At 47.3% G+C, this 25,379-nt stretch overlaps 1 protein-coding gene across 1 annotated transcript in view; it reads right to left on the bottom strand.

The window, feature by feature from the left end:
• LOC137627784 (membrane-associated tyrosine- and threonine-specific cdc2-inhibitory kinase-like) overlaps positions 1–25,379 on the bottom strand; it is a 104,458-nt gene that overhangs the window by 29,625 nt on the left and 49,454 nt on the right. The window contains exons 6-7 of the mRNA XM_068359121.1: positions 16,621–16,813; positions 12,457–12,602 (exon numbers count right to left, since the gene is read on the bottom strand). Coding sequence (XP_068215222.1) covers positions 12,457–12,602; positions 16,621–16,813 — 339 coding nt within the window. The remainder of the gene's footprint in view (positions 1–12,456; positions 12,603–16,620; positions 16,814–25,379) is intronic.

Below are 25,379 nucleotides of genomic sequence, written 5' to 3'. Positions count from 1 at the left end.
CTCGGTCATTGCGTCCAGATGGTCCAACATCTAGCTTGCCCCCAAGTTCGAAACTTGGCGAAGAAAAGCCAAGGTGCTTGAGCCCGAGAGGAGGAAAGTACCCATGATCTTCCTGGAGCTTCCTTGTACAAAACCTCGGGTCACAACCGAGGAGGGAAAAGGACCTGGTAAGCCCCTTACACAAGATGGAGAAGAGGAAGGGGTAAACCAGTCACCCCTTGGCCGATGGAGAAATCTCGAACAGAAAGCTCCCTGGGAAAACCCCTCCAGGGAATGACGGGGAAGGGCTAACCCAGGTTCTGGAAAGAAGAATGTTGCTCAGACCTCCCTGAAGATTCTTCCTGCTCTTGCAAGTGCCATGCTCTGCATCTACGGGGTGAGGCCGTGTTCTGGAAATACGCTCCAGAGTACTCGCCAGGCTGGCCATGTTGCGAAACCCCAACGGGAATCGCGGTCGCAATCGCCCTGGCGCTCGCGTGATGGTACATCAATGGTTTGCGCGTGGCCGAACGTGAAAGCGCCCATGCGCGGGCACGCAGAAACGCAAACGCAAGTGCGCGAAAGAGCGCAGGAGGAGGGCGAGCGTGGTAGGAAGGGCGAGAGCTGGAGGTCGGCGAGCGATGACCCGTAGGCGAGCAATGGATACTGCAGGAATCAAGCCGACGTTCGTGCGACGGAACACCGTCGGTCCGCGCGACGGAACACCGCTGGTTCGCGCGCGGGCGAACATTGGAGCGCATGTGAGCAGTCGCGCATGAGCGTAGGAGCGCGGGCGTGCGGGCACGTGGGCGTGTGGACGCGCAGGCGGTCGGGAGACCAATGGCGCGTAGGCGGGCGATGGCGCGTTGACGAGCGATGGCCCGTAGGCGAGTAACGGCGCGTCGGCAAGCGATGGCGCGTTGGCGAGCGGTGATGCGTTAACAAAACGCTAGCGCGCAGGCGAAGAATCGCGCGGGCGCGTAGGTGATCGCTAACGCGTAAGAGACTAGTGATGGTTAGCGCGCATCGCGCTAACAGAAGGCGCGCAAGTGCATCAGGAAGGTGAGCGCTGAAGCAAGCTGTTAATCAGGCAATCCTAGACGGTCAGAAAAAACCGTTGGCGCCTATAGGTTCTTGGCAGAAAAGAGCGCGCAGATGTGCGCTGGCGATTGAAGAAAACTGGCGCACACAAGGACAGAAGTAAAGGTGAGCGCTGGCGAGCCGGAGGAAGATCTACGGCAAGACTCAGCTACCGGAGATCGTGGTCCACAGCAGGCGAGTGCTAGATTGCTACTGATGGTGTCCAGGGGAACTGACACGTCGATGGCGATCGTTGACGTGTAGGAGATTGCTGACGAGTAGGCGAACGTTGATGCGTCTGTGGTCGCTGGCGAGCTGGTGATCGCTGGCGAGCAGAAGGCAACGCGTGGAAGCCTGTGCGTAGAAGAAGAGTCCTTGTCCAAGACCTGAACCGAAGTTCCAGATCGCGAGGGCGAACGTGGGCGCGTAACAGGAACAGCAGAGATGATCATCAAGAGAGCGCTGACGAACAGGAAAGCGCTGATGAGCAGGAGAGCGCCTGTGCGCTAACACTGAGCAGGAGAAAACACTGCAGAAGGGCGCGCAGGGGAACCCTGACACGCAAGGGAAGAACCCCTGTGGGAGGCAACCCTTTACCCCGAAGGGATCGTTTGTCCGTCGGGAGACTGATGTCCGTCGGAAGACCGTTGTCTGTCCGTCGGGAGACTGATGTCCATCGGAAGACCGTTGTCCGTCGGGAAGACCGTTGCCCGTCGGAAGACGAGGTCAGACTGCTGTCCATCTGCACCAGGGGCGGAAGATCAAGAAGGAGGAGTTGTAGGCTGCATACGGAGATTCAAAAAGGCGCCTCTTAAGCACCCTTATAGGGAGATGGGAGGCCCTTACGACGTAGCGGACGGTGAGCCTTACGGAGAAGGTGGCCAACTGCAACAACAGCAGAAGAGTCCTCCGAAGAGGAGTCTCTATGAGTGTACTCTCTCGCGAACGAAAGAGAAACACTTCGAAGAAGAGACGGGTCAGCCAGTGACCTAAAAGGAGCAATCCTCCGAAGAGGGGCTCCTGCAGTTGCCCAGCCCCTTGAGCGTAACTGCAGGTGCAACCGCTCAGCACCAAGAGCATAGTCGCACGAAAAAAAGGCAAGAGAAGAAACCCCCTAAAAGGGGAAAAAACTCAAGCCTGGACAGGAAAAACTTCCCTCGGAAGGAAAGTTACCCACCCAAGGAGGCGAGCCTCCTGAGTGTTCTAAAATGAACTGGAGAGCTGTCAATCGTCACGGGAGTACTTCCAGGAGGAGACACGCCCCTGACGAAGATCTATAGGGGAGCCAGCAACAGCCGAATCCCCAGGCCTCAACAAGACAGCTCACTCCGTTGTCAGATTACAGAAACGAACTAGATCGGTAACTGTGAAAAATAAAACAAAAAACATTAGTTAACATTCATTCCCCCGGGAAGGCTCCGAAGAGGAATCCCGACGGAAAGGAACACAAGAATTACACAACAGGCACGTGCCCTCACAACCACTTACACTCACGGAAGGAGAGCTGTAACCAACACAGAATTATAACAATCATAATTATGTAACTATGTAATTATGTAATTTAAAAATGAATGAACACTAAAGAAAGAACGAAAACCCCGAAAGGAATTGTTCTACAAAGCTGAAAAATCAACAAATACAATTAGATTCATAAACTCCATATACCAAGGCACTTCCCCCAATTTTGAGACAAAACGTACGGCGTAGCAACCCCCCCACACGGGAAGGAAGCTACAAAGGCGTAGTAAGTAACGTAGTAAAAGGGTGAACGACCTCGAGAGAGAGAGAGAAAGACCGAAGTCAAACTCGATTGCGACCCATGAAATTACACCATGGTGGCCTAACTGCCGAGGGCTCCACGGGGATATCGTACACTACACACACAAGCACAAACTCTGAAAAGGAAACTTACTGATTTCTATACTCAAATATATACATAAACATGAGAAAATGTTTACATATATATTGAGTAAAAGAAAAGTAAGTGATTAAGTAAAGACAAAACAAACAATGGCTGCCAAGCGAGGACAAAGACAGAGACGTCTGTCCATGTCCAAGCCAGAAGTGAAAGTGAAGCAATTCACCGGTGTGTGAGGGGGGGAGGGGTAGCTAGCTAACACTCCCCTAACACCCCCCCCCCCCCCCCGCTAACTAGCGCGGGGGTAATACACCCTTGTTAAATTCTAATGGCTCGCCATTTCAGCTACGCTAAAAGGTACACCCAATGTAAATAGCGTGGTTTGTATTTCAGTTACGGAACAAATAGGAGATTAGACTGATTGCACTAATCACAGAGGGATTACACTTACATCACTTGTCATGAAAATGTATAGCATACTCATTCCAAATAACTAGAGAGAAAGATTGATGAAAAGCCGAGAGATGAACAAGCAGGATTTTGAAAAGGTAGAAGTTGAACTATCCAAATTTTCATTTTAAGACATGTTGTACAGCAATGTGTAGAATATAAAAATCTACTTTTGATGGCATTTGTGTTTGATAGTGTGTACAGGCCAATTTTCAGGGGAGTCCTGCATTATTGAGTTCCCTTTAAATATGTAAATTTGATTTAAGTCCGTTCGTGAGCATAGCAAGTGCAAAGTTAATGCTTGGGGAGTACTATCAAATGAATTTCCAGTAAACAGTGGAGTTCTCCATGGAAAAGTGTTATCAACTATGTTGTTTATCCTTCTCACAGATTTTGTAATGCATTGAACAGTTGAGGATGGAGGATTAGACTGGATTGGTAACAAGAAATTAGCACACTTCGAATATGCTGATTACCCTGTCTTTATTAGCAGAACACCACCGGTCTTGCAAAACTTACTTACTAGAATGCATGAAATATCACATGAGGTTGGGCTCAAGATAATAGAAGAAAGACGAGATGAACATGAGCCGTGGTATGACAATGAAACAATCAACAGATTTGAGAACAAAACCCTCTGAAGAATATTGGAATACTGGAAGTTAAATGGCAAGACAGGATTAGAAATGAAACTTTAAGAGAGATCATGGTGAGGGGTAGGTGGAGATGGTTTGACCATGCCCTTCGTACACTCCAAGAGAGATTAGTTCACCAAACTTTCAACTGGGCTCCACAAGGCACTAGAAGAGTTGGAAGACCCAGTTCTACATGGCTGAGGACTAACCGAGGCCCTTTGCTCAATAGGCGTAGGAAGATATGATGATGATGATGATGATGATACCCTGGATAGGTATGGCGGATTGTGAACAATCCGACCCTTATGTCAAAAGTGGTACTTTTTTTTTTTTTTCTCTAAAACATCAAGTGTATGAGTTACGAATGATAGTGACCCATGATTTGGTAGTATACAACATGCACGAGTTGAGTGAAGACACATTCCCATTTATTGCTATGTCTTATGTGATTTCTAAGATAATTCGGACTCGATATTGTCCGTATAACACCTAATTAAGGTGAGATAAAATTTTAATTTTGACATAATTGTCTTATAAAAGTGTTTGGTTTCGCAATGATACGATTGTTGCTATGTGTGAAGGTGTCTTTATTCTATTCGTGAACTGGGAACTGGTTTAGATGCCATACTGTATTTTACCTTGAGGTAGGGTACATATTCATTTAAAATCTATTTTTTTTTTCAATTTGATCATTTAATAAGAAAATAAATGTCTTCGGAGCTTGACCAAATTAATGATATGCTGGATGAATTGGAAGTAACTGTGAAGATAAGGTAAAAACGGTTGACATAACAGGGAACTAGGGGGATACAGCAGTGTTGGAGGAGGAAAAATTATTGTAAGAAGAGCAGACATACAATTCTGATATTGTTTCCTTGGAAAGCAAAAAGGATGAATAGGGGGTTAGTATTTCTGTATCTATTGTTAGTACACAAACACCAATACCATGTAACCTAACAGAAAAGGAGTGTTTTACACCAATGACATAGAAGAGTAGGGAGAAGAGAAAAGGTACTCAGATACGACCTATTTTGGAAGAACTGGTTTGTCATAGCAATGACACAGTATTGTGCAATAATCAAACCTCACATTTATTCCCTGTATAGAACACGGCAGTTCAACTTCTGTACACCACATCGGGAGTGAGAGGATTGTCTGACCTTTTCTTACTCATTTTTTGGATAAGGAAATTATCACAAAAATTACAAATTCGAAGATAATTTGTATTTTTCCTAACCATACAAACCTTAGCTATTTACATTGGGTTTACCTTTTAGCGCAGCTGAAATGACGAGCCAATAGTTTTAACGAGGGTTAATTACCCCCGCGCTAGTTAGCGGGGGATAGGGGAAGGGTAGCTTGTTACCCCCCCCCCCCTTCCACACACACACACACACACACACCGGTAACTTGCTTCACTTCACTTAGATGTAGGACTTGACTTGGGGGTCAGGGATGGCGGGCACATGTGTGTAAATAGCTAAGGTTTGTATGGTTAGGAAAAATACAAATTATCTTCGAATTTGTCATTTGTTCCGTAACCGAAATACAAACCACGCTATTTACATTGGGTGACTTTCCCTTAGGAAGGGTGGAAAGTCCCCAGCCTTACTGACTTCGGCTTGCCCGGGGGCTCGATCCCTTAGTGAGCAGCACTAGAGAGAGGGAGCCCCTGTACCTCACAAGTTCCTAGCATCGCTAGGAACGAGTGGCCTACATAAGCAGTGTGTGGAGGAGAGTGTGACTCGCCCTATGAAGTTGACCTTGAGACCTTCAGATAGGAATTCTAGGATAGGACGTTCCCCATACCACCTCGTCAGGGTATGGGAGACGCAACAGGATTAAGCTTGATACTAGGAGCACAAAGAAGCATGGGTTACCTGCAGAGGTCGAGGTCAGCTATGCGAGGACCAGGATGCTGCTTCCCCGAGAGAGGGGAGAATGAAGAAAGAAGTAAGGGTCAGACATACTCTTTCATTCACGCTGACTAAGACCGGGTAACAACGCCCTCAACCTACTGCTACTTGTCCAAAAAGGAGCCTGAGGTTAGACCAGCTGTTGTGCAGCCACCACAGGGCCGAAAGAAAACGTATCGAGGCTCCTGTGGGTCACGTCTTGCAGGTAGTGGGCTGTGAAGGTCGTTTGACGCTTCCAGACCCCAGCTTGAAGTACCTGCGTCACAGAGAAGTTTCTCTTGAAGGCCAGGGATGTAGCAATACCCCTGACATCGTCGGCCCGAGGGCGACATGACGGAGGAGGGTCAGGATTCAGGGCATGGTGGATAACCCTTCGAATCCAAGCTGAGATGGTGTTCCTGGTGACCCTCCTCTTAGTCCTGCCTGTGCTCACAAACAAAGCTCGCACTTGAGGACGGACTGCAGCCGTTCTCTTCAAGTAGTGCCTCAGACACCTCACTGGACATAGTAGCAGCTGGTCTGGGTCGCTTGTTACAGAACAGAGACTCGCGATCCTGAAAGAGTCGAACCGAAGATCCGGTACTCCAGGATTCTGAGTCTTGGCAACAAACTCAGGGACGAACCTGAACGTTACCTCCCCCCATCCCCTTGAATGGGCGATGTCGTACGAGAGACCATGAAGTTCACTAACCCGCTTGGCCGAAGCCAAAGCGAGTAGGAAAGCCGTCTTCCAAGACAGGTGGAGATCGGAGGCCTGGCTTAATGGCTCGAAGGGAGGTCTCTTAAGAGACCTGAGGACTCGAACCACGTTCCAAGGAGGAGGTCTCACTTCCGACTGGGGCCAGGTAAGGTCATAGCTACGTATGAGTAAAGAGAGTTCTAGCGATGAAGAAATATCCAAGTCCTTCAGTCTGAAGGCCAAGCTTAAGGCTGAGCGATAGCCTTTCACTGCCGAGACAGAAAGGCGCATTTCTTCCCGCAGATAAACGAGGAAGTCCGCTATTGCTGGAATAGTGGCATTGAGTGGAGAGATACCCCTTCCACGACACCAACCACAAAAGACTCTCCACTTTGCTTGGTAGACTCCCTCAGAGGACCTTCGCAGGTGCCGAGACATTCTCTCCGCAACCTGTTGTGAAAAGCCGCTCTCCGCGAGGAGACGCTGGATAGTCTCCAGGCGTGAAGCCGAAGCGAGGCTACGGAACTGTGAGGGACGCCGGAGTGGGGTTGTCTGAGAAGCTCGTGTCGTGGAGGAAGCTCCCTCGGGAGCTCCGTCAGGAGCTGCAGAAGGTCCGGAAACCATTCCGCGTGATGCCATAGCGGAGCTACCAGTCATCGAACAGTTGACCGATAGTCTGGTCCTGTTGAGCACCCTTCTCATCTGACAGAACGGTGGGAAGGCGTACACGTCAATGTTGTCCCACCGTTGCTGGAAAGCATCTTGCCAGAGTGCCTTGGGGTCCGGGACTGGGGAGCAGTACTGGGGCAGCTTGAAGTTCAAAGCTGTCGCGAACAAGTCCACAGTCGGGGAACCCCACAAAGTCAGGACTTTGTTGGCTATCTGAGGATCCAAAGACCACTCGGTACTCACTATCTGCGAGGCCCTGCTCAGACTGTCGGCGAGCACATTCCTCTTGCCAGGAATGAAGCGAGCTGATAGTGTTATCGAGTGGGTTTCGGTCTACCGTGTTGTTGTCGCTCCTCACCACCACGGAGTGACCCGCCAGGGACCGTTGGAACTGCTGAAGAGCCAGAAAGACGGCCTTCAATTCTAGCACGTTGATGTGTAGGCACTTTTCTGATTCTGACCAAAGGCCTGAGGCCCTCTGGTTCAGAATGTGCGCCCCCCACCCTTCTTTTGACGCGTCCAAAAACAGAGTCAATTCCGGGGGGAGGACGAGAAGACTCACTCCCTTCCGCAGGTTCTCGTCGACCAGCCACCACCGCAAGTCCGTCTGTTCCAGAGACCCCATTGGGATCAGAATGTCCGGGGAATCGGATCCTTGATTCCACCGGGACTTGAGCCGCCATTGAAGGGATCTCATCCTAAGGCAGCTGTTTGGAACCAGACGAGCCAGGGAGGATAGGTGACCTAAGAGACGCAACCACGATTGGGCGGGTAGTTCTTCTCGCCTGAGGAAGGGTTCCGCCACCCTCCTCAGTCTTGCTATCCGGTCGTCTGATGGAAAAGCTTTGTGGAGATTGGTGTCTATTAGCATGCCTAGATAAACCAGTCGTTGGGGCAGCTGCAGAGAGGACTCCTCGAGGTTTACCACGATCCGCAGATCGTGGCAAAGATCCAGAAGCCTGTCTCGGTGCTGAAGAAGGGTCGACTCCGAGTCTGCTAGGATCAGCCAATCGTCCAGATAACGAAGGAGACGAATGCCGTTCCTGTGCGCCCAAGATGAAATCAGGGTGAACACTCTGGTGAACACCTGAGGAGCTGTGGAGAGACCGAAACACAGCACCTTGAACTGGTAGATCTTGTCGTCTAGGCAAAATCTCAGATACTTCCTGGAAGACGGATGGATTGGGATCTGGAAGTACGCGTCCTTTAGATCCAGTGTGCACATGAAGTCTTGTGGTCTCACCGCAAGTCTGACCGTGACTGCTGTCTCCATGCTGAACCGGGTTTGCTTGACAAACCCGCTCAGTACCTGCCTGAAAAGAAGGTGGGGAAGAATGATGTACTAACCTCTCCTCAGTAGTATCCTTGTCCTGCACTACCAACCTGTGTTTGGGTGGAGGCGATCCCGAGCGTTGTCTAGGAATACGCGTTCCTGCTGATACCACCGGCTGCGGAATTCGCCGCGAACGATGGTCGCGCGGGCGAGCGATCGCGCGGGCGCGCAGGTGGATGATCGCGCGGGCGCGCAGGCGAGCGGTCGCGCGGGCGCGCAGGCGAGAGGGTGGGCAGGTGAATGAGCGCGTGTCCAAGGCGGCGAGGGTGAGCAGGTGAATGAGCGCGTGAACGAGGCGGCGAACGCAAGCGTTGGCGTGATGGCGAGGAAACGCGCTGCCGCGGGGGTGAGGAAGACCGCTGGCGATGTGGATCAACAGGCGATCGGTGGTGAGCTGGTGAGCGCTGACGCGCAGGTAGGCGTTGGCGCGTTGTCGCATGATGACGCGTTGGCGAGCAGCATGCGCCGGTGAGCGATCGCGCGATGGCGAGCTAGTAGCTGGCAAACCATGTCCCTTCAGAACCTCCGGCTGACGAAGCGTTGGAGAACGTTGGCGCGCAGGCTGTAACACACGCGGGCGGTCCGGAGATCACCGAGAAACAGGTGATCGCTGACGCGTAGAACGCTGGTGAATAGGCGATACCAAAATCGCCTGTGCGCGCTGACGAGCAGGTGAACGCTGGTGCGTAGGCGATCGTTGACGCGTGGGAGAACGCTGGCGAGTAGGCGGTACTAAAATCGCCTGTGCGCGCAAGCTGGCACGGCGCGTTCACGAGCAGGAACAGGAAGATCGCAGGCGCGTTGGCAAACATGTGCTTTTGACACACGCGCTGAACGATGTTGCGTAGCCACAGGATCAGAAGACTGATGGCGAGCAGGGAGCTCAGCAGGAACTGTAGGATGGTCAGAGACCGCAGGGCGATGATCCTCAAATGAGCGCTGACACTTAGAAGAGAGCTGACGAGCAGGAGCGCGCTGGTGAGGAGGGCGAACATCAGGAGAGCGCCGACGAGCAGGAGAGCGCTGATGAGCAGGAGAGCGCCTGTGCGCTAACACTGCTCGTGGAAGAGAAGAATCCCTTTGCCCCCAAAGGACCGTTGCCCGTCGGGTGACGAGTTCTCCAGAAGGTGAAGATCTGGCAGGAGTTGGTGAACGGTCTGCAGAGAGGTCCAAGAGAGACGGAGCTGTAGGTTGAGGCTGACGAGGAGAGTCCCCTTCGGAGGAAGAAGATCCAAAAAAGGCGCCTCTTAACCCCCTTGTAAGGGGAAGGGAGGCCCTTGCGACGTAGCGGACGGTGAGCCTTACGGCGGAGGCGGTCTCGGGGAAGATCATCGGGACCATCGGTCCTCCGAAGGGGTCTCAGTCAAAGCACTTCCCTTAGAAGGAAGCTGAGCAGCAGCAGAGACCGAAGGACTCACTTCCCCCTTCGAAGGATGTACGGAAGGGGGAGGAGAGCCCTCAGCACCATCATCCTCAACAGCACCTGCGGAGGATTGCCCAGCCACGTCGGAGGCCTCTGATACCACGACGTCGACGATAGACAGAGGGTCTATCTCTGCTACCGCCAGCGACTGCTTAACAGCGGCCCCCAACGAGACAAGGTCAATAAAGGCGACCCTGGAGGGCAAGCCCTTAAGCCCCAGGGAAGACCAAATCTGCAAAAGATCATCATTAGTTAAAGCATTATCAATAACCTCCCACGGAGGAGGAGGGGGAACCGCCTCGCTATGGGAGGCGACGCCCTCTCCCCCCACCCAAGGTCGGGAAACAGAACTAGGGCCTGCGCTACCACTCGGCCGATTCTCCTTAGGAGTCGGACGAGGGGGAGCTTCGGAGGAGGTTTTATGCGGCGGAAGAAGAATCCCGAGAACCTTCCTCCTTCAAGGCAAACCCCGAAGGAGAACGGTCTCTCCTGGACTTCTTCTTACGTCGGCGGCCAAACCTCTCCCACTGGGAGGCAGACCACTCCCTGCACTCACGGCACATGTTCTCCTGATCACACCGCCGGCCCCGACATTGAGGGCAAAGGGTGTGAGGGTCCGTAGCTACGTCCGACATAAAAGTCCCACAAGGATGACCGGCAACACCAGGGCATGTACGCATTGTAAAATAATAATAATGAAGGTCAACTTCCAACCAACACACACGCTGTAGAAAGAAAAAGCAGAAAAATTAAAGGCTGTCACGAGGACGATGAACAGACACGTCTGATCACCGCCGAGCCAAAAGTGAAGTGAAGCAAGTCACCGGTGTGTGGGGGTAATTAACTCTCGTTAAAACTATTGGCTCGTCATTTCAGCTGCGCTAAAAGGTAAACCCCCAATGTAAATAGCGTGGTTTGTATTTCGGTTACGGAACAAACCAGTTTTCTAACATCAAGCTACCTTCAGAAATCAGAAAAATAGTTGCCAGACATCATATAAGTTTCTATTTACAGCCCCCATATGCTGAGAGTGTTGCCAAGTGGCGATCCTATACTTACTATATGAGTAAACGTAATATCACGAGACTGACGGCTTGAAAAAGGCAATTAAAGTCATGAACGGAATATGCAGTTGAAGGCGGTACCGAGTAGATCGTGGTGAACGGTTTATCACATGGGTGACGCTTAACAGGTTAAGCATAATGTAAAATAAAAAAGTAAGAGCTGTATTCAAAATAGACTATCTTAATAACAATTATGTTTCACTTGACTATATCCATTAATGATAATTATGATATTCACATATTAGCATCGTATTATGAAATAAAAAGCACGAATATACTGTATGTCCTTTCCATTGTTTACATTTGTAAGCTATTAAAGACTGCAGTCTATGCTTCCCAAATCACTTGCAGGCTGACCTCTGGACAGTGCCCTCTGTTTCCCGTCAACAAGCTGAGCTCAAGTTGAAGGTCGGCAATGAGAACTGCATGTGAAACGTAGCCAAAGCTAGTTTCTGAGTTCACTTTAAAGGGATTCCCCCCCTTGACTGGAAACCCTGAGGGGAAACCAGTCTGCCACGGATCTCGTTCCTACGCTTGAGCTGCTGGAACGAAGGTGTGCAGAAGCAGAGTGCTGCATCTAACTGTAGCAGCCTCGGGAACCATTCTTTATTGGGGAGACTTGAAAGCCCCAAGGAAGGTAGGAGGTCGGAAGAGGCAAAGGGAGGCGACAGCATCCTCACTTTAGGGAAATACGGGGTAACATTCTGAAGAAAAAGAAGATTTTCAAGCGTTTAGGCCAATTACTTTTCATCGTTAGCCAGTTAAAAGGTTTTGACGGGAGAGCAAGACTAAGTCTTTACTCTACCGCGCCAAAATAAAGTAACGTTCAGTTACTAGTGTAGATGTGAGCAGGGTGGTTGGTCTACCGCCACTCCTCCCTCTGCTAACTAGCGGAGGATAATTACACCTCACAAAAAGCTTAATGGCTAGTTTCAGCTATCGTCGAAAAACATATCCCCGTAAAAAGCATAAGAGTGTGTATATCACGCCAGAACAAAGTACAGTTACTAGAAAGGAATTGATGAAACATGGTAAATAAAAGTGAGCAAGTGAATGCTGTGGGAAAGTTCTGGGTGTGAATTCAATACTGTTTTGCACTTAGTAGTTGGAGGTACAAAGATGGAAAAACCTAGATAAGTACCTGTAAAAGGTTTTGGAAGAGTACATTGCTATAGGCTAAATGAAGCCATTCACTAGGGTCAAGAAGTATAGTGTGTCAAGTACTACAAAATGGGTAAGAGTAGACAGCAGGTTCAAAGCATAAATAAGGCAGTTGAAAACTCTCTAAAATTTAGTATACATAGAGGAAGGTGAGTTTATAATTCTGGACTCTGTGTCATCAGGATAAAATCTTTATTGTGGAGACTTACCGATTTTCTGCAACAATCTCGGAATTTTTTGAAGAAAAGTACATGCTTGATACAAGGCAAGGCTAGAGCTTCTTCTGCTGTTAGCCTTTCCTCTGGGTTGGGATTAAGCAGCCCCTTCAGTACAAACTGTAGATCCTTGGACAAACCTGAAAGTATATACTCTATTAACCAACCAAGTAAAATTTGCTTTAACTGAAATTAGTTTCAATTAGGTCACTAAAACCTCAAGTCTGATACAGCATAAAGTATTACCTTACTTCTGGTCAATGTACCATATTTCCTGTGTTATAAGAGGCATTTTTTTCTTTAAAAAATGCCCCCAAAAGTCATCCTGTATCTTAATACTAAGATAAAGTTGAATAGGGGAATTTGACAACCCTCTATACCATAGTAATGACATACAAATAACTAGCACTCGCCAGACAAAACAAAAGCCTACAATTACCATTCATATGTATTAAACAAATTATTTTGAATGCACTTTCTTTAATTAATGAAGGTAACGAGATATTTGTTTTTGTTTTGATGGTCAGCTGATGACTTGCCAATGACCTTTACAAGCAAACCTGCCAACTAATGGTATCCAAGCAGTTGCATATGCAATATTTATCTATTTTCTCATATTTTGTTAATATTTTGTAATAAGCAAAATTTTGGTAATGACTTTTTTGTATGGATTCCAAAATAATACATACAGTAGTTGTTGCTAGACAGAAACTCGAAAAAACATCTCACTGCAAGTTGAGTGCAGTGTTATCAAGTTAGCTATAAAGTAACTAAACAAAAAATCCATGTGAAATTTCTGGAGAGTTTGTTATTTGATCAATAATTAAGTTTGTATGGAAATTTATACAAGAGGAATTTGGAAAATATTACTGGAATTTTACTTCTCTACCAAACTTTGATCAGGAGCATTTGGCAACACTGCTTTCATGTAAACAAACACTTGAAAACATTGTTACGATGGTAGCAAATACGACTGGTTTTCTGGTTGTTTTTTTTTACATTTCTAGTAAAATTGGGTTAATAAATATACAGCAAATTAATATTTACCTATCACATTTCATAATACACCCAAATTATGAAAATTTACGATGCCAGAAAAAAAACACGCTGTAGAATTGCTGCTATAATAAGTTGTTAAATCCTCTATTTCTTTTTTTTTCCAAAAATTCCTTAGCTAAACATAGAGCATCGTACAACTTGTACCATCATGACATGGGAAATACAGTAACCCCAGTCCACCAACTAATACCATTCAAGGTTGAGAAGTCCCACAAGAAACCACACAATCTGTATTCTCTGGTGCATATTAAAGGAACAAATATAATTTCTGTCCTAATTTCCCAGGCTCATGACATTTCTAGGGTTTCACAATGGTTTAGGCTTATATTCATCATTCTTTTAAATTAAGTTTACAAGATATAACTACTTGGGCAGCCACCACAGTACCAAGAAAAAGTGTAGATGGACTTGTGGGAATAACGGTAATTCCAATTGTAAAAATCTGCAAAGGTTGTTTGGGGTTTCCAAACTCCAGCCTTCAATATCTGGCTTACTGCAAAATTTCTCTTGAAGGTTAAGGTAGGGCCTATAGCCCTGAATTTGTAAGCCCAGGTCCTGGTTGGTACCTCGACCCTCTCAGTTTTCAAGACGTATGCCCTACGCATCGTCTCACGATGACACAAAGAGACCATGTTCATTGATAACTCTTTCTTGGTTCTGCCAGTGCTAAGAAAGAGGCAATGACACCACATAGGCCTGAGGTGTTGGGTCCTCCTCAGATAGCACCAGAGAGCCCTTAATGGACACAAAAGCCTCTCCTCTTGGTTACCACCAGTTGCTTCATGTAAAGAAGCAATGGAAAAGGTCTTGGACCTGGAGTAATACACTGTCGGACTTTGGGTTTCGCCACAAACTTTGGCACAAGCTCAAAAATTACCTCTTTACAATCCTCAGTATATGTGACTAAAAGAGAAAGTGTGCAACTCGCCTACTCTCTTCATTGATACTAAGGCTTAGCAAAAAGACAGCCGTAAGGATCAGATCTGTCTTACGACATTCTAATAAAGCTCAAATGGGGTATGCGTAAGAGCCTTGAGACCCATGGTCATATCCCACTCTGGGAGGTGAAGACCAAGTGTGGGTAAGACTGCTTGATGCTCCTCATGAATATAGACAACTCCAAACCTTTCAGTGTAAAGACAATACTCAGGGGTAAAGGTAGCATTGACAGCTGTGACTGACAGGCACTTCTCTTGGTAAAGGATGATATGGAAATCCATGACCAGCACTAGAGATGGTCAGTCTGGAGAAGTACCCCTTCTACGCCCCCCATCGCAAAATATGGCCAACTTCCCTGGTAGACAGCTGCAGAGAATTGTCATAGGCATTCAGACATCTCCTGCAATGATTCGCAAAAAGCCTTAGCTTGGAGGAGATACTGAGTAGTCTCCCATTGTGAAGTTCCAGCGACTTAACGGAGTGGTGGTACCTCTGGGGATGTGGTCGACAGACAAGTGTGGTCCATAGCGGTAGTTTTCTCAGGACTTTGACTAGAAATGCCAACATATCAGGATACCATTCACCATATAGCCATCTAGGCTACCAGGGTCATCCTGAGGCTGGTGCAACCAACATTTGGTAGATCAGTGGGTGGATCAGACTGGATGAAGGAAAGGCATAAGAGTTCAGGTGATTCCATGGGAGTTGGATGACATCTGCTAATACTGCCCACAGGCCTGGAAGGAAGAGGACGACGACACACAGGAAGTTTCACGTTTTTCTGCATGGTAAATGTCAATCCCCAGAGATCCCCACACAACAAGAAGCCTTTCCGCTACACAAGGATGCAGCGACCACTTCGACCCTGCAAAAATCCCCTGGAGTGTATGTTCCTAGTACATACCTCTTGCTCACTCGAAATGTACCTGGCTGACAACTCTATGGAGTGAAGCACCACCAAAATGTACAGAGACTACATTAGCCTGCAAAGGGGGCACAAAGCTTGTTGACATAGGCAGCAAAGGTGTATTGTAGCTCATGGGGCTAGAAACGTTACATGCATTTCAACGATGTTGATGAGTAGATGCTTCTCTTCTTCTGACCACTCCTGAGATGACCAACTGCATGTCTGGAGGTAGGGAGTGAAGGCTTTCTCGTTCAGCCTCGAGACAACATTGACCTAAGCCTAATTCAACAATAGAACAGGAAGGTTGAGTGATCCCTCTAAGTTGACGGAAGACTTGGCATTCTTTTTCCTCCTCAAAGAATAATCCTATTACTGAATGGGAGACCACAGTCTTCACTCGGAAAATAGGAATGATTGCAAACAATTATGCCCCTTGCAGAAGAGTATGGATCTACTGCCAGTTTAGCTTTAACTTGATTGTAAAGGCTACCTATTTCACCGTATTTACAAAAACCTTGCTTAGCTTCCATAATCAAGGCAAAGCCAACAATCAACCATTCAAATTGGGAAGATAAATAAAGATCAAATAGCCTTGGATAGGATGCAACAGTATGCCTATACTTATTGCAGCTGAAGACAAAAGGGAAGTTTTCTACATGAGAGCGAGCTACTCTTAGCTACTCTTCCATTGAAGACGTTCCCTATTTCAAAGGAAAAAGGCTTGGACACATGTAGGTCTCAAAACTTAGATGGTTTGGATGTGTGATTAGAATGGGTTAAAAACCAGTAGCCTGAAAGAAAGTAGATATGCAAGTAGTAAGAAAACTGAAGAAAAACAGAAAATCCTGTTAAAAAAATAAAAATGAGGAAAGTCCACAAAAAAAAAAAAAGTTAATCCACATCTAACCTGGTAATAGTAGAAAAAAAATAATGAATCTGATGAAAAGTGTAAAGAAAGAGCAGGACAAATTTTTCTTTGTAATACTGAAGACAAAAGGGAATAAGGGTGATCTTCAAACTACGTAAGACTTAATCTAAGCCCTATATAGGCATTAGTTTCCATTATACAAATACATAACTATATTGGTGAATAAAATCTCCAAGTATAAAATGTTACACAGCTTACCTATATCTGAAGATCTCTAGTTCTGAAACATTTTCATACCTAATCAAGTCATAATGAAGATGAACTTTTTCTGTCTAACACATTAATACATGCACACTTAAACATGAAAAATCCCAAAATAACTTACATGAAGCAGCAGGAGGAAGTTCTCCCTGTCGAAGTTTTTGCCAAGCATCACCGTGTTTTGGGAGGTCAAGGTCTGTCGCCAATTCCAGAATGGTCATGCCTAGGCTGAATGTGTCCGCTGGTGGACCAAATTTTACATCCAAAATCTCAGGAGCCAAATATTTTGGATCACCCTCTAGTTCTTCCCTCTCTCTCTGAAAATTTAGTAAAAATATTACCCAAGTTTTAAAAATAAAGTAAAATGCTTAATCCTAAATTAATATTTTGATTATAGTTTATAGTACGTACCTTTACTACAATACATTTAAATATAAAATCTATAATTTCAATCTTAACCATTCATATTAATACTGTCACTGAAAACCTGTTTTGTAATAAAAATATTTTCAGCAAACTTTATACCATAAAATCATCACTTTTGAAATAATACTAATTTGCCTGAATAGCTACTGATGTTTGACAGATGAGAATGTTAACATCTTGCCATGAGAAACCCAGTTACCAGCTGAAGACTTCACTAGGGGCACTTGAGGGGTTAAGGGGGAGTGGGGTGTTATTATTTCATGGTTGTAAGCAGAATGCGCAACAATGATTGGTACTCAAAAAGAACATGAAGGCAAGTCATCATGGTCCCAGCTGGTCACTTCTTGATAGGATGAGATGAATAAGGACTTAAAAGTCCAAAAAACAAACTCCTAACCTAAGGTGATGGAGATCTTCTGTCCTTCAGAATGACTTGTGACACACACAAAGTTATACAGTTTCCTACTTTCTTTTTCAGGACAAGGCAAACCGAGGACAGTCTCGAAGGTCGAAGCTTATCTGTCCTCAGTCCCACGGGTTTGACGGGGATTGCTTATAGGCTTGTGCACTTACTAAACAATCCCTGCGGATTGAGGCCCCTAGGAGCTCCTCATGGTCTGGTTAATTCTCCAGAATACCTATTTGAACCTTGGATTGAGGCTGAGCATTTACCTACACCTCAAAGATTAAGAAGCTTCCCTGACAAAGGAAGAAACAGCTCATCCAGATGCCATACACCGCATGGCCGCTTGGGAGCGATCTGGATCATGCTGAACCTCGCTGTCATCAACTGACTGTTGAGTGATCGGCAAAATGGAAAGATAGGAGGCAAGGAAGAAGTGTAAAATGACTGTGGATAATGTAAAGAATCCTTCAACACTACCGACAGACTGGGACTCGGTAGTCAAGAACTGTAAGTTCCTATCCAACTTGAAGATGACCTGGTCAGGTGATTGGTGAAGCTTCTCTGCCCCACGATGATGAAGAGATCTAAAGTGGTACTGGTAACTGAGTGTCTGCTTGCATGGTTCTTCTGCCAGGACGAATCTTTACAGTACCCTGTTGACTTCCCACGTGTGTGCCTGTTTGATTAGGGTCTGAAACAGCACAAACGTACCAGGTAATTTATCCATCACACTTGTAAAGTAGTCACGTTGTAAAGTTACCAATAGATTGAAAAACGTGTTTTTCTGCAAACTATTCCCACAGGTGATCGTATACCCTATCCTCCTTGGACTCATCTGTAAAGGGGAGGATCTTTGAAGGTGAACTAACTCACACACACACACACACACACACACACACACACACACACACACACACACACACACTCACTCACTCACTCACTCACATCAACTGGCTTTTCCAGAGTTGGCTATAAAAGGCCAGAAAACTGTCTCAAATGATGTTGACTGCATTCTTCTGCAGCATCCCTTCTACTTCTACCAAAAATGGTAAGAGTTTTAGGTGATGTTGGAAGATGGGTCAGAAATGTTATCAGCCTTCAAGAGAAGGGGCTCGTGGTCCTAAAATGGTAGTAAGTTTGAAAGACACTCACTAACCAAGCCTCAGCTCCGTGTCGCTACCCAGTTATCCACTGGTATGCCAGGCATCCCCTACTCAAGAGTAGCAGAAGAAACGGTAACTTCAGTGTACTCCTCTTCCTCCCTTCCTTAATTGACCTCGAAATGGCAGTGTGGGACAGACTTCCTCCAAGTGGAAGAAGTTATGGGTGGTTTTGATTTGGATCCCGAGAAAGCACGGCCATCTTCTTCACTACTGATTCCAAATGCGTGGCTGCACCCAATGGTTTGGCCAAGCCCTTTGAAAGTTACTGCTCTATTTATTCCATTATTTACTCTTCCTGCTATACAGCTCTTGTTGTGGTTTTATTTCATATCCTTCACTTAAATGTGGATAGCGAGTCATGAAAAGCCCCAATGATGCCTCAATGACTTTTACGGAAAAGTGGCGAGGACCTCTGCACCAGAGTTTCTCAGTGCAAGAGCTGCTTATGGACCAACTAATCTTGGAAATTGGGATATGCTGGCATTCCTCTTCAATGCCCAATTAGTCCATTAGTTTTGTTACCAGTTGCACCAAAAATATCACTTTTCCCTTCCACCGCAGAGACGGCATCAATGACCTTCGATGTCAGGATGCCAGAGAACTTCGAATTAATCAATCAATCCACTGCAGAGAACCTCCTATATTTTGCTACCGAGTCAGGAGTTGATAACCCCACTGTCTACGTAAAATATGTCACCACATCTGATCACTGGTCAAGCCATGAGAGTACTCAATTCAGAAGCCAAGAAGGACGTAGGACATACCTTCTGTTGAGTCTCTCCAAGGTTAGACTCCTCAATAGGAATATATATAAATGGGTCAAACAGAAGATGTGACAGTACAGATGACAAGCATGTACAACTTCCGCTGCCTTAAAATCAAGTGGATCGGATCTTGCTGCACTAGTTGGATGCAAGTTAATTTCAGAACCACAGATCTGTTCATTCACCAAGTCCAATGCAAAGTTTTCAAAATCTGACCACCGCAGCTCCAGAGGTCTAGTTCCATAAGAGTTGCCGAAGCACACAATCTCCGAGAACCCACCTGACACACTGTGGTCGTCACATCGAGTTCGTTGCATTCCCGAATGAGTGCAGGAATCTCCACAAAGGAGCACTCCAACTTCATTGGTACTAGGCCAAGGTCAAGTGCCTTGGGGGTCATCTAGTTTTCCTTCGAAGGCCCGAAAGCTCAGAAGGCTGCTCCAAAGATCCATCCCTCACCCATCACCCATGAATATGTGTTTATGGACAAAGACAGAACTGGAAATAGAATTAGCGGCTGATGACGGACCAGGTTGAGATCAGCTGTTGCCGACATTAGCGAGAGACTGATCTCTGAAATCAAACAAAGCAGACAGACATAGTAGCCCATACCCTTCCTTCTGTTGATCCTGGTTGGGGACCAACAGTGGCCTGTAAAACATCAACCAAAAGTTACCAGCTGTGCATGCATAGATTTTCCAAGTTGCCAGCGGAGCATAAGCATACATGGACCTGCTCTAAATATGCTAACCCACCTATCCAAGGTATGGAAGAGAAGGGAGCAGTGTTCTCCCATCCAGGTAAAAAGCCCAAGGGAGAGCAATCCAGCACCTCCAACACCTGACATGAGGAAAGAGTGTACATGGCCCCATGGGACTGTATCCCTCTAGCTGGCCTGGTTAGCAGGGTAGCCATACCAATTGCCTTGGTCACAGGGCTGGATATTAGGAGACCATCAACCTCTCCCTATAGAGGTAAGATCACCGAGTCTCACGAGACTTCTTGCAATTGGCCTTCTTGGAAATCTAGAGAGAAAAAGTTCCACAATCAGAAGAAAATGAGGTGGAAGAAGAACTGGAAGGAGGAGGAAGACGAGGAGAAGCGTACTTGTTTTTTTCCTTTTCAGACTTCCTCACAGGCTCTACAAGCAGTCTAGTTTTGAGCAACCATCAATGATGATGGAAGAAACCACAACACTGGGGTTGACTGTTACTGGTAAAGTGGTAGTTACTATAACTGGCAATGGGTGTATATACTATTTTGGGTGGAGGAGTCAGAGGTACTATGGTCACTAGCACATGGATCACTTCGGGAACCAAGGGTCCTGGGGTCACAGGCACGGGAAGGATGCTAGGGGACACATTCTTGGACCTCACAGGCACCTTTTAGGTTTCACTAATACTGAAGTCACTAGAACAAGTGCAGGCATTGGAGGCTTCATTCTTCCCCCTCACAAATTCTGACTTAACTGGAACTGAGGTTACTGGCACAAGGATGGTCATTTGGGACACTTGGGTATCATGCACAATGCCATTGGGATCACTGACGACACAAAGGGCAAAGTAGATTTAGCTACCATCTGCTAAATAAACTCCATAGAGGACCTATCAGAAAAACCTTAAGAGCACACCTTAGGTTAAACTCGTCGGTGGTGACTTCGCAGCAAATGGAGAGCTCTAAGCAAGTGTGAGAGTAAATCATTCACTGGGAAGCTCCACACCACACTAAACCCTTAAAAACTCATCCAGGTAGATCAAATTTCTCCTGATTGCTGAAGTGTACGCCCTCCTCAAGGATGAAGTTAGGGTATATATGTATGACATTCAATGGGGCTTCACTCTCAATTGGCATGAGAAAAGAGCTTTAGAGCTTCTTCGACTTCAGCTTACATTCTGCCTAGGATTATGCCAAAGAGTCCTTGGCCCTTCTTTTCCTCCTCAAGCAACCCTTTAAACTTGCCACTGAGCAGCAGGCCAAAATCTACACTCAGGAGATAGGGATGATGGATGACTGTAAACAATCATGCCCCTACAGCAGTGGATCAATCGTTGGTTCTGCCATAAACCAGTTACATTGTTCACATTCCCCCCTCCCATTTACTTATATCCTGCTTCGCCTCCATGATAACAGACAAAGCAACCAATCACAGCTGAAACAATAAGAGTAAGAATGAATAACTTTGGTTAGGAGGGTAACAGTACATCTGTACTTGTTACGGCCAAAGATTTAACTTAAGACTTTGGCAAGAGTAGGAGCGGGGCTACTCACACATGCTCACCACCTGTCATTAACTACCTTGTTGATGAATTCAATGGACTTTCAAGCTCAGCTTAAAATGACAAATTCGTAGATAATTTGTATTTTTCCTAACCATACAAACCTTAGCTATTTACATGGGGTATTACTTTCGGCGTAGCTGAAATGGCGAGCCATTAGATTTTTAACGAGGGTTAACTACCCCCGCACTAGTTAGCGAGGGGGTAGGGGAGGGGTAGCTAGCTACCCCTCCCCCCCACACACCGGTGAACCGATTCACTTCGCTTAGAGGTAGGACTTCACGGGGGACAGGGCTGGCGGGCAAATATGTGTAAATAGCTAAGGTTTGTATGGTTAGGAAAAATACAAATTATCTACGAATTTGTCATTTGTTCCGTAACCGAAATACAAACCACGCTATTTACATGGGGTGACTTAACCCTTAGGTAGGGTGGAAAGTCCCAGCCTTACTGGCTTTGGATTTACCCGGGGACTCAGAATCTGAGTGAGCAGCACTCGAGAAAAGGAGTCCCTGCACCTCGCAAGTTCCTTGCTTTGCAAGGAACGTGCGGCCTACGTAAGCTTGTGTGTGGAGGAATGAAGTGTGACTCATCCTAGAAAGTTGACCTGAAGTCCTTTAGATGGAATTCTAGGCTAGGACATTAACAATAACACCTCGTCAGGGTATGGGGGACGCGACAGTATTATATTAATACTAGGAACACAAGGAAGCATGGTTTACCTGCAGTGGTTTGAGGTCAGCTATGCAGAGAACCCAGGATGCTGCTTTCCACAAGAGAAGGAATGATGAAGAAAAGAGTAAGGGCCAGACATACTTTTTCATTCATGCAGTCTAAAACTGGGTAACAATGTCCTCAACCTTCTGCTACCAGTCCATTAAGGAGCCTGAGGTTAGACCAGCTGTTGTGTAGCCACCACAGGGCCGATAGAAAACGTATCGAGGCTCCTGTGGGTCACGTCCTGCAAGTAGTGGACTGTGGAGGTCGTTTGACGCTTCCAGACCCCAGCTTGTAGCACCTGCGTCACAGAGAAGTTTCTCTTGAATGCAAGGGACGTTGCGATGCCTTTGACATCGTGCGCTCTAGGGCGACGTGACAGAGGAGGGTCCGGATTCAGGGCATGATGGATGACCCTTCGAATCCCAGCTGAGATGGTATTCTTGGTGACCCTTCTCTTCGTCCTTCCTGTGCTCACAACCAGGGCTTGCACGCAAGGACGAACTGCAGCTGTTCTTTAAGGTAACGCCTCAGACTCCTTACTGGGCATAGTAGGAGATGGTCTGGGTCATCTGTTACAGAACGGAGACTCGAAACCCAGAAGGAGTCGAACCGCGGGTCTGGAACTCCAGGGTTTTGAGTCTTAGCTGCAAACTCAGGGACAAACCTGAACGTTACCTCTCCCCATCCCCTTGAATGGGCGACGTATGAGAAACCATGAAGTTCACTGATACGCTTGGCTGAACCCAAAGCGAGCAGGAACACCGTCTTCCAAGTCAGGTGTTGATCAGAACCCTGGCGTAATGGTTCGAACGGAGGTCCCTTAAGAGCCCTGAGAACAGGAACCACGTTCCATGGGGGAGGTCTCACTTCCGACTGAGGGCAGGTAAGTTCGAAGCTTCGTATGAGCAAAGAAAGTTCCAGCGAGGAAAGATATGTATATTCTTTTCAGCCTGAAGGCCAGGCTTAAGGCTGAGCGTTAGCCTTCACCGCCAAGGCCGAAAGGCGCATTTCTTCCCGCAAAATCCAAGAAACTCCGCTATTGCTGGAATAGTGGCATCGAGACGAGAGATACACCTTCCATGACACCAACCACAGAAGACTCTCCACTTCGCCAGGTAGACCCCTGCAGATGACTTTCGCAGGTGTCGAGACATCCTTTCCGCAACTTGTTGCGAAAAGCCTCTCTCTGTGAGATGCTGGATAGCCTCCAAGCAAGAAGCCGAAGCGATGCTATGGCTTTGTGGAAGATGTTGGAGTGTGGTTGTTTGAGTAGCTTGTGTCGTGGAGGAAGATCTCTCGGGAGTTCCGTCAGGAGCTGCAGAAGGTCCAGGAACCACTCTGCACGATGCCATAGCGGAGCTACTAAGGTCATTGACAGGTTGACCGATAGTCTGGTCTTGTTGAGTACAGTACCCTTCTCATCAGACCGAACGATGGAAAGAAGTAAACGTCGATGTTGTCCCATCGTTGTTGGAAGGTATCTTGCCAGAGTGCCTTGGGGTCCGGGACTGGGGAACAGTGCAACCGAAGCTTGAAGTTCAAGTCTGTCGCGAACAGGTCCACCGTCGGGGAGCCCCACAAAGTCAGGACTTTGTTGGCTACTAGCGGATCCCAAGATCACTCGGTACTCGCTATCTGCAATGCTCTGCTCAGACTGTCAGCGAGTACATTCCTCTTGTCCGGAATGAAGCGAGCCGAAAGTGGAACCGAGTGGACTTCGGTCCATCTCAGTATCTCTGCTGCAAGATGGGATAGCTGTTGTGAAAAGGTACCTCCCTGCTTATTGATAAGCCACTACTGTGGTGTTGTCGCTCACGACCACTACGGAGTGAGTCGCCAGGATCTGTTGGAAATGTTGAAGTGCCAGATATACGGCCTTCATTCTAGCAGATTTATGTGGAGGCACTTTCCTGATTCTGACCAGAGGCCTGAGATCCTGTGGTTCAGAATATGGGGCCCCCAACCTTATTTTGAAGCGTCCGAAGACAGCATAAAATCCGGGGGGGAGGACGAGAAGATCCACTCCCCTTTAAAGGTTAGCTCCGTCCCCCACCACTGAAGGTCCGTCCGTTCCACCGGACCCATAGGGACCAGAAAGTCCGGGGAATCGAGGCCTTGATTTCACCGGCACTTGAGCCGCCATTACGGGGATCTCATCCTGGGGCGGACGTTTGGAACCAGACGGGTCAAGGGGGAAAAGGTGTCGTAGGGGAGGAACCACGATTGGGCTGGAAGCTCTTCTCGTCCGAGGAAAGGATCTGTGACCCTCCTCAGCCTTGCTATCCTGTCGTCTGATGGAAAGGCTTTGTGGAGATTGGTGTCCAATATCATGCCTAGATATACCAGACGTAGAAATAGAGGCAGAGAAGACTTCTCGGGATTTACCATGATCCCTAGATCTTGGCAACATCCCAGAAGCTTGTCTCGGTGTCAAAGAAGGGTCGACTCTGAGTCTGCCAGGATCAGCCAGTCGTCCAGATAGCGGAGGAGACAGGATGCCGATCCTGTGTGTCCACGAAGATATCAGGGTGGACACTCTGGTGAATACCTGAGGTGCTGTGGAGAGACTGCACACAGCCCCTTGAACTGGTGGATCTTGTTGTCTAGGCTGAACCTAAAGTACTTCCTGGAAGACGGATGGATAGTGATCCGGAAGTATGCGTCCTTCCGATCCAGTGTACACATGAAGTCTTGCGGTCTCACTGCAAGTCTGACCATGTCTGCTGTCTTCATGCTGAACGGAGTTTGTTTGACAAACTTGTTCAGGGATGCGAGGCCGATGACGGGTCTCCAGACTCCAGACGCCTACTTTACGAGAAAGGGTCGACTGAGGGAGCCTGGGAAGCCGTCGACGACATCCTGGAGAGCATTCTTCTTGAGCATGGTCTCGAATTCTGCCCGAAGGGCTAGCCCATTTACCCATCCCATGGCATAGGAGCTCAACGCCACTGGATTCGCTGTCAGGGGGGGAAGACGTAAAGAATGGGACGCGATATTCCTGACTGATCACGGAGATCGTTCAGGAATCGGACTCGAGTTGCTGCCACCTGAATGCGCAACTTGCCGGCATCCCCCCACTGGTGGACATGCAGGGGGATTGCCAATCCTAGTGCTCATGGCCTTGGCCC

The sequence above is a fragment of the Palaemon carinicauda genome, chromosome 2, assembly GCF_036898095.1.
Source record: "Palaemon carinicauda isolate YSFRI2023 chromosome 2, ASM3689809v2, whole genome shotgun sequence".
In the NCBI taxonomy this organism is placed as follows: Eukaryota; Metazoa; Arthropoda; class Malacostraca; order Decapoda; family Palaemonidae; genus Palaemon; species Palaemon carinicauda.
Note: the sequence above shows the minus strand (reverse complement) of the source record. Positions and strands in the feature narration are given on the sequence as shown.